Below are 15,829 nucleotides of genomic sequence, written 5' to 3' on the forward strand. Positions count from 1 at the left end.
TAATTTGTCAAATAAAAAAACTGACGAAAATGTATAAATTTAAAAAAAAATGGCGAATTTTTTAAGAGAACTTTAGACAAAAGTTTTGTAAAACACGTTTTTATACTAAAACACTTTTTGTTTAGTAATTCACAGAATAATATATATTTTTAACATGTTTAACAAAGGATATTGAATTTGATAGGTAAGTCAAATACTTGACCTCGATGGTATATTGACTTATATTTGGATATTAGACAATTTTTCAAATAAAATATTGAGTAAAATGTATAAATTTAAAAAAAAATGGTGAATTTTTTAAGAAAACTCTCACAAAGGATATTGAATTTGATAGACTTCGAGGGTATATTGATTTATATTTGAATATCTGACAATTTTTCAAATAAAAAACTGACTAGAATGTATAAATTTAAACATAATGGTGAATTTTTTAAGAAACAACATATATTTTTGACATGTTTAATAAAGGATATTGAATTTGGTTGGCAAGTCAAATAATAGACCTCAATGGCATACTGACTTATTATTAAATTAATAATAAAATATTATATCAGTTAAAATATTACATCAGTTATTTAATTAATTTTTTATTTATTTATTATCGAATTTTAAAAAGCTTGAGATTTTTTTTCAATTTAGGTTCTATTTAATTTATTTAATTACTTTTAGACTTCTTAAAACAAAATTTCTGAAATTAGATGAATATTATAACATTTTAAAACATTAAAATATATAATATTTTAATTGAACGTAATTTACCAAGTTAAATTTTTGATTCAAATCTAAAAAAAATAACTTTTCAGAATATTGAAATAAATTTATTAGCTTAAATATTACAATACTATTTTAATTGATTAATTAATTATTAATCACTATTAATTAATCATTACACTAAAAGTTATTAAATTATTTTCAAATTAAAATCTAGAAATGAAAAATAAGTAAAAAAAAATAATAATAAAATTCTATTTAATTTCTTTTTTTTATTTCAGACATTAGATAAATGCATGAAATATTTTAATTGAGTACATTATGACAATTTATTAATTTAAATAAATGGTTATATTCATTAATAATTTAATTAATTAATTATTTTTTATTAATTAATTAATATATTAATTAAAAAATGTTAAACCAAATTATATAATAAAATCTAAATATATATATATATTATAAAAATAAAATTAAAAAATTAGAATTCCAAAATTAAATGTATTAGTTTAAATATTAAAATACATCAATTGTTTAAATCTAGAAATGTAAATTATTGAAAAATTGAACGACGTTTTTAGTATTTACTTTCGACAAAATAAACTACTAGTGAAAAGTTCTAACTCTTATCCCATCATTATTAGAATATACTCTAACTTTAACTTCTAATATAAAAAGTAATTGCAGTTGCTGTCACTACATTTTAGTCTGTTTCTCGTAGTTTTTAGATGTCATTCCATATCATGTTCCTGAAAATTTCATTACATTGTCTCCAGTTCCGGATAAGTCGACGGTTCAGGGTTTTTAACACCTTAATCTTATCTGTAAACAAAACATATTAATAATTAAATAAAGAAAAATATATAATTGAAATTTGTTATTAATTTGTTTATAAAAATGAGAAAGTACTGTAAAAACACTACCTGCTCTCCTCTGCCTTTGCCCTAAAATATAATTAAATTAAATAATGATACACAAACAAAGTAATAAGTTTTACAGATTCTCCTTCCACTTTTTGCTATTCCAGGGCCGCCTCTCCAAGTTAATCCCCGCCATTTTCTTCTTAACACTTTCCGTCTCCTTCTGCCTCCGCTTCCTAATTCTTGATTCGCTATTTCGCCCCTTCTTGCCAATTCCGGACTACCCCTTCTGCCTCCCTTTTTTAATTCCTGATTCTTTATTCCGCTTCCTCCGGCTAATTCCGGACTCACTTTTCTATCTCCGTTTTCTAATTGCTGATTCGCTAATACGCCTCCTCTTGCTAATTCCGGACTCCCTCTTCTGTCTCCGTTTTCTAATTTCTGATTCACTATTACGCCTCCTCTTGCTAATTCTGGACTCCCTCTTCTGTCTCCGTTTTCTAATTCCTGATTCACTGTTACGCCTCCTCTTGCTAATTCCGGACTTCCTTTTCCGTCACTTTCTTCTAATTCCCAACTAGTACTTCTGCTACTTCTTATTGATTCATCATCATAGCCAGAATAAAAACACGATTCACCACCACCCATGGCTACGACAGAACTTACACTTACATAGGAAATAAAATAAATGGTTATTAAATATTAAACTCTTGAAATGTATGTATTTGGTCATGCTAATTATAGAACCTTACAAAACAGAACTCAGTACCTGAGGGGTTTGAGGGATCATAAACTTTGTAACTTAAAAATTAATATATTCGTTACTAATAAATAAGATCGTATATTACCTCTAATGGCATTTAGTTTGAATAGACGGTCCAAAGCTGCAACAAAACATTAACACTGTGAATAACATTACGGAGATGCGAAGTTCAATTTGTACACAATTTTTACCTTATTTTTATTATAAGTTATGAATTTGTGTTACCTGCTGAGGGATCCCGCAAATCATTATCAACGTCGGGAATAGAAAGTAACTCATCATCATCATCATCAACATCATCAAATGAAGAATCTAAATTGTAGCGACGATGAAAACAATCATGCAATAAATCAAAATCATCGTCGAAAGAAGAATCCAATTCATCATAACTGTGGTTGAATAAATTTTGCAACATTTCGATTTCATCATCAGAAGAATCCAACAATTCATGCATTTTTTTCTCCATGGCTGCAACAAACAATATTCAATATTAATCATTATTCAGGTAACTAGACAACTAAGACGGTTCATAGTACCAAAACAGGTCCCAGGCATGAATGAAATAATTGTGTAACGAAGAACCCAGAATATATAACTTTTTTCTTTATAATAATATAATGCTTTTTAATAAAGAGTACTTTTGTAAGCTTTAAGAGAGTACAAACTAGTGAGTCTTAATTTCGTCAACTACAAAATCTCCTTTGTATTATTAAATATATTTTGCACTTTATATTTTGTTAAGCTTGAATGAACCTTCCAGGTAAAGCGTGGGACTGTAGTACTGCCGAATGCAGTTTAGTTACCTTTTAGAACTAGATTGCAAATATCCAATCTGAAGAGTACTACTACCTCAATAAACCTAAGCCTTGTAATTCGTCATTAATTTTTATATGCCAATATTTAATATTTCACCACATTAAGTAAGTGTGCATATTTCAAATTTTTTACATACTTCATGTTGTCTTACACTTGTTACTCACAAAGGTACTAGCTGGATACGTGACAGTCCTCGACTGATGAAGGAACTGTAGTACCAAACCCAGTCACGGACTTGAATGAAACGGTTGTGTAACGAAGAACCTAGAATATAACTTTTTTCTTTATAATAATGTAATGCTTTTTAATAGAAAGTACTTTTGTAAGCTTTAAGAGAGTACAAACTAGTGAGTCTTAATTTCGTCAATTACAAAATCTCCAAAAAATAATTTCTTTGTATTATTTAAATATATTTTGTACTTTATATTTTGTTAAGCTTGCCTGAACCTTCCAGGTAAAGCGTGAGACTGTAGTACTGTCGAGTGCAGTTTAGTTAACTTTTAGAACTAGATTGCAAATATCCAATCTGAAGAGTACTACTACCTCAATAAACCTAAGCCTTGTAATTCGTCATTAATTTTTATATGCCAATATTTTATATTTCCTCACATAAAGTAAGTGTGCATATTTCAAATTTTTACACATACTTCATGTTGTCTTACACTTGTCATCACAAGGGTACTATCTATTTAGTGACAGTCCTCGACTGATGAAGGAATTGTAGTACCAAAACCAGTCATTGAAATGAATGAAACAATTGTGTAACGAAGAACCCAGAATATAACTTTTTTTCTTTATAATTATGTAATACTTTTTAATAAAAAGTACTTTTGTAAGCTTTAAGACAGTACAAACTAGTGAGTCTTAATTTCGTCAATTACAAAATCTCCAAAAAATAATTTCTTAGTATTATTTAAATATATTTTGTACTTTATATTTTGTTAAGCTTGCCTGAACCTTCCAGGTAAAGCGTGAGACTGTAGTACTGCCGAGTGCAGTTTAGTTAGCTTTTAGAACTAGACTGAAGTATCCAATCTGAATAGTACTCGTACCTCAATAAACCTAAGCCTTGTAATTCGTCATTAATTTTTATATGCCAATATTTTATATTTCCTCACATAAAGTAAGTGTGCATATTTCAAATTTTTACACATACTTCATGTTGTCTTACACTTGTCATCACAAAGGTACTACCTATATAGTGACAGTCCTCGACTGATGAAGGAACTGTAGTACCAAAACCAGTCACTGACATGAATGAAGCAATTGTGTAACGAATAACCCAGAATATAACTTTTTTTCTTTATAATAATGTAATGCTTTTTAATAAAAAGTACTTTTGTAAGCTTTAAGAGAGTACACACTAGTGAATCTTAATTTCGTCAATTACAAAATCTCCAACAAATAATTTCTTTGTATTATTTAAATATATTTTGTACTTTATATTTTGTTAAGCTTGCCTGAACCTTCCAGGTAAAGCGTGAGACTGTAGTACTGTCGAGTGCAGTTTAGTTAACTTTTAGAACTAGATTGCAAATATCCAATCTGAAGAGTACTACTACCTCAATAAACCTAAGCCTTGTAATTCGTCATTAATTTTTATATGCCAATATTTTATATTTCCTCACATAAAGTAAGTGTGCATATTTCAAATTTTTACACATACTTCATGTTGTCTTACACTTGTCATCACAAGGGTACTATCTATTTAGTGACAGTCCTCGACTGATGAAGGAATTGTAGTACCAAAACCAGTCATTGAAATGAATGAAACAATTGTGTAACGAATAACCCAGAATATAACTTTTTTTCTTTATAATAATGTAATACTTTTTAATAGAAAGTACTTTTGTAAGCTTTAAGAGAGTACACACTAGTGAATCTTAATTTCGTCAATTACAAAATCTCCAACAAATAATTTCTTTGTATTATTTAAATATATTTTGTACTTTATATTTTGTTAAGCTTGCCTGAACCTTCCAGGTAAAGCGTGAGACTGTAGTACTGCCGAGTGCAGTTTAGTTAGCTTTTAGAACTAGATTGAAAGTATCCAATCTGAAGAGTACTCGTATCTCAATAAATCTAAACCTTGTAATTCGTCATTAATTTTTATATGCCAATATTTTTTATTTCCTCACATTAGGTAAGTGTGCATATTTCAAATTTTTACACATACTTCAAGTTGTCTTACACTTGTTACTCACAAGGGTACTATCTGGATACGTGACAGTCCTCGACTGATGAAGGAACTGTAGTACCTAAACCAGTCACTGAAATGAATGAAACAATTGTATAACGAATAACCCAGAATATAACTTTTTTTCTTTATAATAATGTAATACTTTTTAATAGAAAGTACTTTTGTAAGCTTTAAGAGAGTACACACTAGTGAATCTTAATTTCGCCTGTTACAAAATCTCCCAAAAATAACTGCTTTGTATTATTAAGTATATTTTGTACTTTATATTTTGTTAAGCTTGCATGAACCTTCCAGGTAAAGCGTGGGATTGTAGTACTGCCGAGTGCAGTTTAGTTAACTTTTAGAACTAGATTGCAAATATCCAATCTGAAGAGTACTACTACCTCAATAAACCTAAGCCTTGTAATTCGTCATTAATTTTTATATGCCAATATTTTATATTTCCTCACATAAAGTAAGTGTGCATATTTCAAATTTTTACGCATACTTCATGTTGTCTTACACTTGTTACTCACAAGGGTACTATCTGGATACGTGACAGTCCTCGACTGATGAAGGAACTGTAGTACCAAAACCAGTCACTGACATGAATGAAACAATTGTGTAACGAATAACCCAGAATGTAACTTTTTTTCTTTATAATAATGTAATGCTTTTTAATAAAAAGTACTTTTGTAAGCTTTAAGAGAGTACACACTAGTGAATCTTAATTTCGCCTGTTACAAAATCTCCCAAAAATAACGCCTTTGTATTATTAAGTAAATTTTGTACTTTATATTTTGTTAAGCTTGCATGAACCTTCCAGGTAAAGCGTGGGATTGTAGTACTGCCGAGTGCAGTTTAGTTAGCTTTTAGAACTAGATTGAAAGTATCCAATCTGAAGAGTACTCGTATCTCAATAAACCTAAACCTTGTAATTCGTCATTCATTTTTATATGCCAATATTTTATATTTCCTCACATAAAGTTAGTGTGCATATTTCAAATTTTTACACATACTTCATGTTGTCTTACACTTGTTACTCACAAGGGTACTATCTGGATACGTGACAGTCCTCGACTGATGAAGGAACTGTAGTACCAAAACCAGTCACTGACATGAATGAATCAATTGTGTAACGAATAACCCAGAATATAACTTTTTTTCTTTATAATAATGTAATGCTTTTTAATAAAAAGTACTTTTGTAAGCTTTAAGAGAGTACACACTAGTGAATCTTAATTTCGCCTGTTACAAAATCTCCCAAAAATAACGCCTTTGTATTATTAAGTAAATTTTGTACTTTATATTTTGTTAAGCTTGCATGAACCTTCCAGGTAAAGCGTGGGATTGTAGTACTGCCGAGTGCAGTTTAGTTAGCTTTTAGAACTAGACTGAAAGTATCCAATCTGAAGAGTACTCGTACCTCAATAAACCTAAGCCTTGTAATTCGTCATTAATTTTTATATGCCAATATTTTTTATTTCCTCACATTAGGTAAGTGTGCATATTTCAAATTTTTACACATACTTCAAGTTGTCTTACACTTGTTACTCACAAAGGTACTAGCTGAATACGTGACAGTCCTCGACTGATGAAGGAACTGTAGTACCAAACCCAGTCACGGACTTGAATGAAACGGTTGTGTAACGAAGAACCCAGAATATAACTTTTTTCTTTATAATAATGTAATGCTTTTTAATAGAAAGTACTTTTGTAAGCTTTAAGAGAGTACAAACTAGTGAGTCTTAATTTCGTCAATTACAAAATCTCCAACAAATAATTTCTTTGTATTATTTAAATATATTTTGTACTTTATATTTTGTTAAGCTTGCCTGAACCTTCCAGGTAAAGCGTGAGACTGTAGTACTGTCGAGTGCAGTTTAGTTAACTTTTAGAACTAGATTGCAAATATCCAATCTGAAGAGTACTACTACCTCAATAAACCTAAGCCTTGTAATTCGTCATTAATTTTTATATGCCAATATTTTATATTTCCTCACATAAAGTAAGTGTGCATATTTCAAATTTTTACACATACTTCATGTTGTCTTACACTTGTTACTCACAAAGGTACTATCTGGATACGTGAGAGTCCTCGACTGATGAAGGAACTGTAGTACCAAAACCAGTCACTGACATGAATGAAACAATTGTGTAACGAATAACCCAGAATATAACTTTTTTTCTTTATAATAATTTAATACTTTTTAATAAAAAGTACTTTTGTAAGCTTTAAGAGAGTACACACTAGTGAATCTTAATTTCGCCTGTTACAAAATCTCCCAAAAATAACTCCTTTGTATTATTAAGTATATTTTGTACTTTATATTTTGTTAAGCTTGCATGAACCTTCCAGGTAAAGCGTGGGATTGTAGAACTGCCGAGTGCAGTTTAGTTAACTTTTAGAACTAGATTGCAAATATCCAATCTGAAGAGTACTACTACCTCAATAAACCTAAGCCTTGTAATTCGTCATTAATTTTTATATGCCAATATTTAATATTTCCCCACATTAAGTAAGTGTGCATATTTCAAATTTTTTACATACTTCATGTTGTCTTACACTTGTTACTCACAAAGGTACTAGCTGAATACGTGACAGTCCTCGACTGATGAAGGAACTGTAGTACCAAACCCAGTCACGGACTTGAATGAAACGGTTGTGTAACGAAGAACCCAGAATATAACTTTTTTCTTTATAATAATGTAATGCTTTTTAATAGAAAGTACTTTTGTAAGCTTTAAGAGAGTACAAACTAGTGAGTCTTAATTTCGTCAATTACAAAATCTCCAAAAAATAATTTCTTTGTATTATTTAAATATATTTTGTACTTTATATTTTGTTAAGCTTGCCTGAAACTTCCAGGTAAAGCGTGAGACTGTAGTACTGTCGAGTGCAGTTTAGTTAACTTTTAGAACTAGATTGCAAATATCCAATCTGAAGAGTACTACTACCTTAATAAACCTAAGCCTTGTAATTCGTCATTAATTTTTATATGCCAATATTTTATATTTCCTCACATAAAGTAAGTGTGCATATTTCAAATTTTTACACATACTTCATGTTGTCTTACACTTGTTACTCACAAAGGTACTATCTGGATACGTGACAGTCCTCGACTGATGAAGGATCTGTAGTACCTAAACCAGTCACTGAAATGAATGAAACAATTGTGTAACGAATAACCCAGAATAAAACTTTTTTTCTTTATAATAATATAGTGCTTTTTAATAAAAAGTACTTTTGTAAGCTTTAAGAGAGTACACACTAGTGAATCTTAATTTCGCCTGTTACAAAATCTCCCAAAAATAACTCCTTTGTATTATTAAGTATATTTTGTACTTTATATTTTGTTAAGCATGAACCCTCCAGGTAAAGCTTGAGACTGTAGTACTGCCGAGTGCAGTTTAGTTAACTTTTAGAACTAGATTGAAAGTATCCAATCTGAAGAATACTCGTACCTCAATAAACAAACCTTGTAATTCGTCATTAATTTTTATATGCCAATATTTAATATTTCCTCACATTAAGTAAGTGTGCATATTTACATTTATAATTATATGTTTCTAACGGTTTTCAGTCGATATATTAAATACCTATTGTGAAGTATATACATGTTATTATTCATTTTTCTACATATTTAAAGTTAATTTTCATTTTCCTACGCCATGTGTCGTTTGGCGGTTCCGATTTTTTTAAAACGGCCCTATTTGCAAAATCTTTTTGAACATTTTGACCAACACACAAAGCTTATATAAGTCAAAAATTTCACTTGTGGCTACTTTACACGCTAAACATAATAAATAATAATAGTACGAAAATTAAAATGTTCTGTTGTACTCCTTTATAAGAAGCAGCCATATGTCAAATATTTTAACTTACATTGTCAACCTCCCTTTGTTCAATCGTAGATAAATAAAAGTTATACTTACCATCCAAGTCCGATTATCCAATCAATGCACTTTTTTGTTTAAAATGTGTAGCGATTAAATTAAGTTTCACAGGCTTTCAAAGCTGAACACTGAACGACTTTTTTCTTTCTTTTATCGCCCCACAAATGAACCTAGTTGTCACTGCAGTGGCTCCCCCTGATAACCATAGTAAACCTAAAAAGTACGAACCTAATGTTATAATAGAGAAATGGGTGGTGCAATTTCGAGATGCGACCATGTTGCCATGTTGAATGCGGTGTTGCATTATCTTCTAGATTACACGTACATTTTTGTCCATCTGTTGCTTTATAAAAGGCGGGAGACCTTATATTTAAAATTTATATCAGATGTCTATAGGATAGGTTTTTCTGATAGTATAAAAAAATAAAACAATTAAATATTTTGCATAAATTTTATTGTATGTCCATGGTAAAAACAAAAAAATTTAAAATACATACTGCATATAAATGATAATGTAATTATTAATATAAATTGTATTATAACTAAATTATAATTGAATTTTGGCAAAAACAATAACTTAGCAGGAAGCATGAATTAATACAAATGAATCTTTTATAAAATAAAAACGTCACAATACCATCTTTTTTCGTCTCTAACCTAAAAACTCTAGATAATCCTTGCTCATGTCGAAAATATTGTGGCCATCACAGAACATCGAAAAATACCGACACAAGTTCTGTAGGTTGCAGTGCTGGGTAGTACCAAAGACTATATACACTTAGTAGTACTCTCTCTGTTAAAGAATAGTTCCCTCTCTCTTCCTCATACACCACCACTTCCAGATCACCGCCCCACTTTTGTTAAGCACTTTAATAGAGTTCAAGCGATTCTAGTCTTTAAGATGTAAGTGTGGATTTATCCCGATCGTACTTACATATATGGACAGTAATAAATAAATTGATTACTCTAAGTTACGTACTGTAAAAAGAGTCCATAATGGTATGGTGTGGTATTTTTCTAAGGGATAGAACGGACGTCTACATCTGCGACCCTGAATAAATAACCATTTAATTTTAAAAAATTGAATTTTCAGAATCCCGAAATTCAATTTATTAGTTTAACTATTAAAATATTATATGCTATTTAATTAATTTATTATTAATTATTATATTAAAAAATAATTTTTGTATTAGATTATACAGAATTTCTTCATATAACTTCTTTATTTTAGACTTCTTAATAAACAATTTCTGAAATTAGACAAATACATCAAATAATTAAATTGAACACAAATTAAATTTATTAGTTTTAATATTCAATTTTTATATTCATTAATAATTTAATTAATTTATTGCTTATTTATCATTTATTAATGAATGTATTAAAATATATCAAATCTAGAAAATATATTTTTAAAAAAATGTATAATTTATGTAACTACTTAATTTTTACATATAACTTCTTTATTTCAAACTTTTTAATAAACAATTTCTGAAATTAAACAAATACATCAAATAATTAAATTGAACACAAATTATATTGATTAGTTTTAATATTAAAATTTTATATTTATTAATAATTTAATTAATTTATTGTTTATTTGTCATTAATCAATGAATATATTAAAATATATCAAATCTAGAAACTATATATTTAAAAAAATATGTAAATTACGTAAATACATAATTTTTACATATAACTTCTTTATTTTAGACTTCTTAATAAACAATTTCTGAAATTAGACAAATACATCAAATAATTAAATTGAACACAAATTAAATTTATTAGTTTTAATATTAAAATTTTATTAATCAATAATTTAATTAATTTATTATTATTTATCATTAAGTAATGAATATATTAAAAGATATCAACTCTAGAAACTATATTTAAAAAAAGTATATGTAATTTATGTAATTACATAATTTTTACATATAACTTCTTTATTTTAGACTTCTTAATAAACAATTTCTGAAATTAGACAAATTACATCAAATAATTAAATTGAACACAAATTAAATTTATTAGTTTTAATATTAAAATTTTATATTTATAATTTAATTAATTTATTGTTTATTTATCATTAAGTAATGAATATATTAAAAGATATCAACTCTAGAAACTATATTTTTAAAAAAATATGTTTTCAGAATCCCGGAATTAAATTTATTGATTTAAATATTAAAATATTATACTAATTGTTTACTTAATTCATTATGTTTTTATTTACTAATCAATATATTAAAACTTATTAAATCTAAATTTAGATTCAAATCTAGAAATGTACATTTTTGAAAAACTGTATTTTCATAATCCTGAATTTAAATTAATTACTCCAAATATTAATATTAAAATATATTACAGAATTTATAATGGTACTAAATTAGATAATCGCATGAACAAAGTGGTTTGTCTCTCACAGAGGGTTTGATCTGTAAGCCTACAGAAACAACTAAAAAAGGGTACGATGAGTACCACCACTCCTCCAGAAGGAATACAAGCAGGACAAGAAATTTTTTCATGTAATAAATAATTGTCAGCTTGTGTGGCCCTGTATTATTTCCAAACAGTCGTCTCACTATTTGTTATTGTATTAATACAAAACTTTTATTACACATAAATTTATTTTAAACTATCTGTAAAGGAAGACATCTAATATGGTACGTGAAAATAATATACTTGAAATGAATTACTTTTAGACTTTCTTCTTATAATGTTTGAAGTACATAATTATGACTTACTAAAACATTATAATATTAAAGAAAAAAGTAATTAATCAAATATATGTTACAAAGAGGTTATAAAAATCTTCAATGGTTGGCCTCTCTTCTGGATCAGATAATAATGTTTTCATAACCATCTGATATACACTGTCTGAGCATCTTTCTGAATTAGCAATCTTCCTACAAATAAATTGGATTAATTTAGTGTATATTGACACGTACTTTTATATTTACTCAAACTCAGACATCATATATGATTTATCTGCAGGAGCTTTGACATTGGGAGACAGCAAAACCTCCATCACCAAATATGCCAAACTGTAAATGTCGCTGCAATACGAAAATTTTTGCTGCTCATATGCTTCCTTTGGATAATGATGGTAGTGTAGAGGTTTCTGAAATAGATGTAGTATTAATAATTCAACTTTAGTGATAATACAATATTTAAAAATAAACTAGTAATAAAAATAATACACCAACATTCTTGGTAATTAATTAAAAGTAAAATTAAATAGAATATTAACCACTATATTTTTACAATCAGTACTTGGACGGTCCCCTCATTGCACCACGAAATAATATTACATTTAGGGAGTCATTATACTTTTGGGCCACATGTTGATTTAGATTAACATGTTTTAAAATACCAATTATATCAGGTTAAAACTTCTGAAGAAAGTCTTCTTTGAGGCATTTTATGGTGCTACAACAGATAAATTAAAAATGAACCGTACAAAATCTGAAAATTTTATAAGAAATGGCATGTTGCTTATTTTTGTATCTATACTATAAAGTTCTATTCGGAATTAAGTCGTTAGGGTTCTACAACAAATTACAAATTGGGATGATGCTCCCAAACAAAATCCACTGGGAAGTGATGGGCGCATGCGCAGACATCCAAAACATACTGGGATATTCTGTAAAGTCCAGATAAATGAACAATCATGCCCAACTGTGTATTAAATTACAATTAAATTATAAAATTACTGAATTATTAATGTTGTAAAAGTCGATATGTCTTTTTCTTGGTGCTATAACGATTCATTTTCGGATAAGGTAAGACAAATGACTTCTTTGATACCCTCTACAGCCCCCACCACTTAGTCACAATAATTATGAAACCCCCTGTATAAAGAATAAAATAAACTAAGAGCAAATATTCAAATACACCACCTCCAAGAAGTTAACGCACCATCTATAATCTTGTAATTAAATTTTTCTCTATGAGTAACATTGTACTAAACTTTGAAACACCCTCCACCACTTTTGGTGTTGTCCCAAATTATCTTTCGGACGTTGGGATTAATGCTATAGATCTTAATTCAATAGAACATATCTGGGATATTCTTGGGAGACGTTTAAGGGACCATCCCAACCATCTAAATAACTTAAAGAATTTTGGAAGAATTTGGACCAAAGTGAAATTGGAATCCAGATCCCATATTAAGTTCAAATTTTTATTTTTATAAACATTTAATTTTGTTCATTTTAAATTTATTTTAGAAAAAATAAATCTAAACCTATTTTTAAATAAATATACAAAGAGTATATGGGTTTTTTTTCCCCATTTTCAGCAAATATTGGTGTGGTACGTTAATTTCTTTTAGCAGTGAATATATTCGAAAATTAATAATAATAATGATGAACATACCACTTTTTCAATATATTCTAAACGATCTCCCATGAAAACAGCATTTTCCAAGTCTCCAATCTTACAGACGCCATCACCATCAATAAATACATTTGAAGTCTCCAAATCTCTGTGAATGTATCTTTCCCCATGGATAAAAGTAACTCCATTAATCACTTGGAAAATATATTTGAACAGTTGACTTGTGTCATGCGCTTCCTACAAAATCACCATTAAAAATATTTAACATGTAACGTAACATACTCACAGTGCAGGCACTGTGTAAGTTGCCATTTTTCATGTATTCAGTGAGGATGATGCCATGTTCCAAATTGAAGCCAACAATGTGTACAATGTTTGGGTGTATTAGTTTTCGCATGCCGGAAATTTCTTCCACGACGTCGTCAAATTGTGTTAACTTCATTTTAACGGCCACCTCAATTGTTCGGCCCTCGTCCATGAGGGCACCGTAAACAACAACATTTTCGACGCTTGTACTCAAAAATTTGTCGGTAATCTCTAATTGGTCCATGTCGAACTGTCCTTCGTGGGAACATTGAGGATAAGCCCCTAAAAGTATATAATATAAGTTATATATCTAAATAAGTTATCTAATGCTTACTTTCATTATAATCCTTTAATAATTCCTGATGTAATTTCGTGTAGATGCACATATTACCCATGTCACTAAAAAAATTTAGTTAAAAAAAATAGTGACAATAATAATTAACGTACGTCTGAGTGTTGGCGTCAGTTGACCCGGATTGTTCCTCTGAACCACCACTACCCTGTTTGGGATATATCTTGTGACATAACTCCGGGTCTTCATTCATGAGACGCAGGAGCTTCTTCATTACACAATAGCAACGACGTGGTTCCATGGTTTCAGTATCCACTAAAAAAGAGATACAAGTACTCTCCCAACATATGAAAACATGTTTTAAAATTAAAATGTACTTACATGTATCGCTGTTTAACGTGAACGTCAAATCTTCCGCCAGCAAGTGAACTTTTCTGAAACACAATACCAACTGTCACTCGAAAAATATGTGAAGTGGGGATTTCACAGTGGACCAGTGCACCAGACACGATCAGTGGCGTCCCTTGGGAGGGGGATTTCAGTTCGATGATTATGTTCACGTATGTTTTTAATCAAAACTATTACTGAGAATTATTTCTAGTCTAATTTATTTGGAATAATTTTTCTTGTAATAATCGATGTTGGTATTACTGGAGTAAAACACTGTTGCCGAGGTGCTTCGAATTTCCCTGACAATTTAATTTTTTTATTATTTTTTTTACCTACTTGATTTTGTATTGGGAATCACGGACTTTCTTCAAACATTAAAACTGAAATATCTCAAAAACTGTTGGAATAATTAAAATTAAACAAAGAAATATATTTTTTGTCGAAAGATTATGGAAGGCTTAATGGTTTTAAAACATATTCAGTGACGAAACAAAAAGGTTGAGGACAATCCTCAGATTCAACACTTCTGTATCACTGTGGGAGAAGATTCATTAATGGAGATGCTTCCATACTTTACCTCGTATATATGTATATTAATAAGAGAATTGACAATTTGTCTGTTTTTCTACTCGAAAAAAGGATTCTGAAAGGGATAACATTAAAGCAACTGAAAATAAATTGGGATGCTCAAAAAAATCTAAGAGGGAATTATATAGTCAAAAAAATATACCAAACTCTATCGCCTCACTGCCTCGTGATAGCTTAGACCGCAAAAAGTATTTTAAATTGTAACCTCAACAGCATTTGGATCCACGAATTCAAGTTGGATAATCATTGAATCTATCTTGAAGTACTGAAAACGACTGTCCCCTGTTAACCGCCAAGTTTCATACATTGTAAGTAATACATGAACACACGTGTGCTATGGTGCCTCCCCCAATAAGAGAAACCCCATGAAAATGTTAATATTTTAAAATTAAAATGAACTTACATGTATTGTTGCTTCATTTGGATGCCAAACGTTCCGCCAGTTAACGCACTTCTCGAATATACCTTACCAACTGCCACCTAAAAAACAAGTGAAGTAGGTGGGGATTTCACAGTGGACCCGCCCACTAGACACGATCAGTGGCGTTACCTTGGAGATTTCATGTGGTAACTAAATCAAGTCGGTTTGATTATTGTTGATTTGACTTAAGTTTTTAATCAAAACTATTACTGAGAGAGTTATTCCTAGTTTAAATTTGTTTGGAATAACTCTTCTTTGAATAGTCGATGTT

The 15,829-nt window shown here is 29.3% G+C and overlaps 2 protein-coding genes across 3 annotated transcripts; both read right to left on the reverse strand.

The window, feature by feature from the left end:
* Positions 1-1,281: 1,281 nt before the first annotated feature.
* Positions 1,282-9,396, reverse strand: LOC109606646 (uncharacterized). The gene is made up of 6 exons (XM_049968678.1): positions 9,266-9,396; positions 2,560-2,802; positions 2,420-2,455; positions 1,709-2,221; positions 1,635-1,655; positions 1,282-1,533 (listed from the first exon to the last, which is right to left on the reverse strand). The coding sequence occupies exons 2-6, from the start codon at positions 2,798-2,800 to the stop codon at positions 1,436-1,438; spliced, it is 909 nt and encodes a 302-aa protein (XP_049824635.1). The 5' UTR covers positions 2,801-2,802; positions 9,266-9,396; the 3' UTR covers positions 1,282-1,435.
* Positions 9,397-11,831: 2,435 nt separating this feature from the next.
* LOC109606645 (tyrosine-protein kinase SRK3) lies at positions 11,832-15,614 on the reverse strand. 2 transcript variants are annotated; one of them, XM_020023177.2, is made up of 8 exons: positions 15,541-15,614; positions 14,541-14,593; positions 14,315-14,474; positions 14,202-14,266; positions 13,848-14,149; positions 13,601-13,798; positions 12,184-12,344; positions 11,832-12,129 (listed from the first exon to the last, which is right to left on the reverse strand). In XM_020023177.2, exons 1-8 carry the CDS (start codon positions 15,555-15,557, stop codon positions 12,003-12,005), a joined length of 1,083 nt encoding a protein of 360 aa, XP_019878736.2. In that variant the 5' UTR covers positions 15,558-15,614; the 3' UTR covers positions 11,832-12,002. The 2 variants fall into 2 exon arrangements, with proteins under 2 accessions (XP_019878736.2, XP_019878737.2); XM_020023178.2 differs by lacking the exon at positions 15,541-15,614 and adding an exon at positions 15,343-15,379.
* Between the last annotated feature and the right edge of the window lie 215 nt (positions 15,615-15,829).

This window comes from Aethina tumida, chromosome 6 (genome assembly GCF_024364675.1).
Source record: "Aethina tumida isolate Nest 87 chromosome 6, icAetTumi1.1, whole genome shotgun sequence".
Classification (NCBI taxonomy): domain Eukaryota; kingdom Metazoa; phylum Arthropoda; class Insecta; order Coleoptera; family Nitidulidae; genus Aethina; species Aethina tumida.

Bases quoted from the DNA above. Each gene is read 5' to 3' on its own strand.
- LOC109606646 (XM_049968678.1), bottom strand. From the start codon at position 2,800: ATGGAGAAAAAAATGCATGAATTGTTGGATTCTTCTGATGATGAAATC. The intron at 2,456-2,559 runs GTAACACAAATT...GTTTTGTTGCAG, and splicing joins TTTGCGGGATCCCTCAGCAG to CTTTGGACCGTCTATTCAAA. The intron at 1,534-1,634 runs GTAGTGTTTTTA...TTTTGTTTACAG, and splicing joins GCAAAGGCAGAGGAGAGCAG to ATAAGATTAAGGTGTTAAAA.
- LOC109606645 (XM_020023177.2), bottom strand. The intron at 14,150-14,201 runs GTAAGCATTAGA...ATATACTTTTAG, and splicing joins ATTAAAGGATTATAATGAAA to GGGCTTATCCTCAATGTTCC. The intron at 12,130-12,183 runs GTAAATATAAAA...ATTTATTTGTAG, and splicing joins TATATGATGTCTGAGTTTGA to GAAGATTGCTAATTCAGAAA.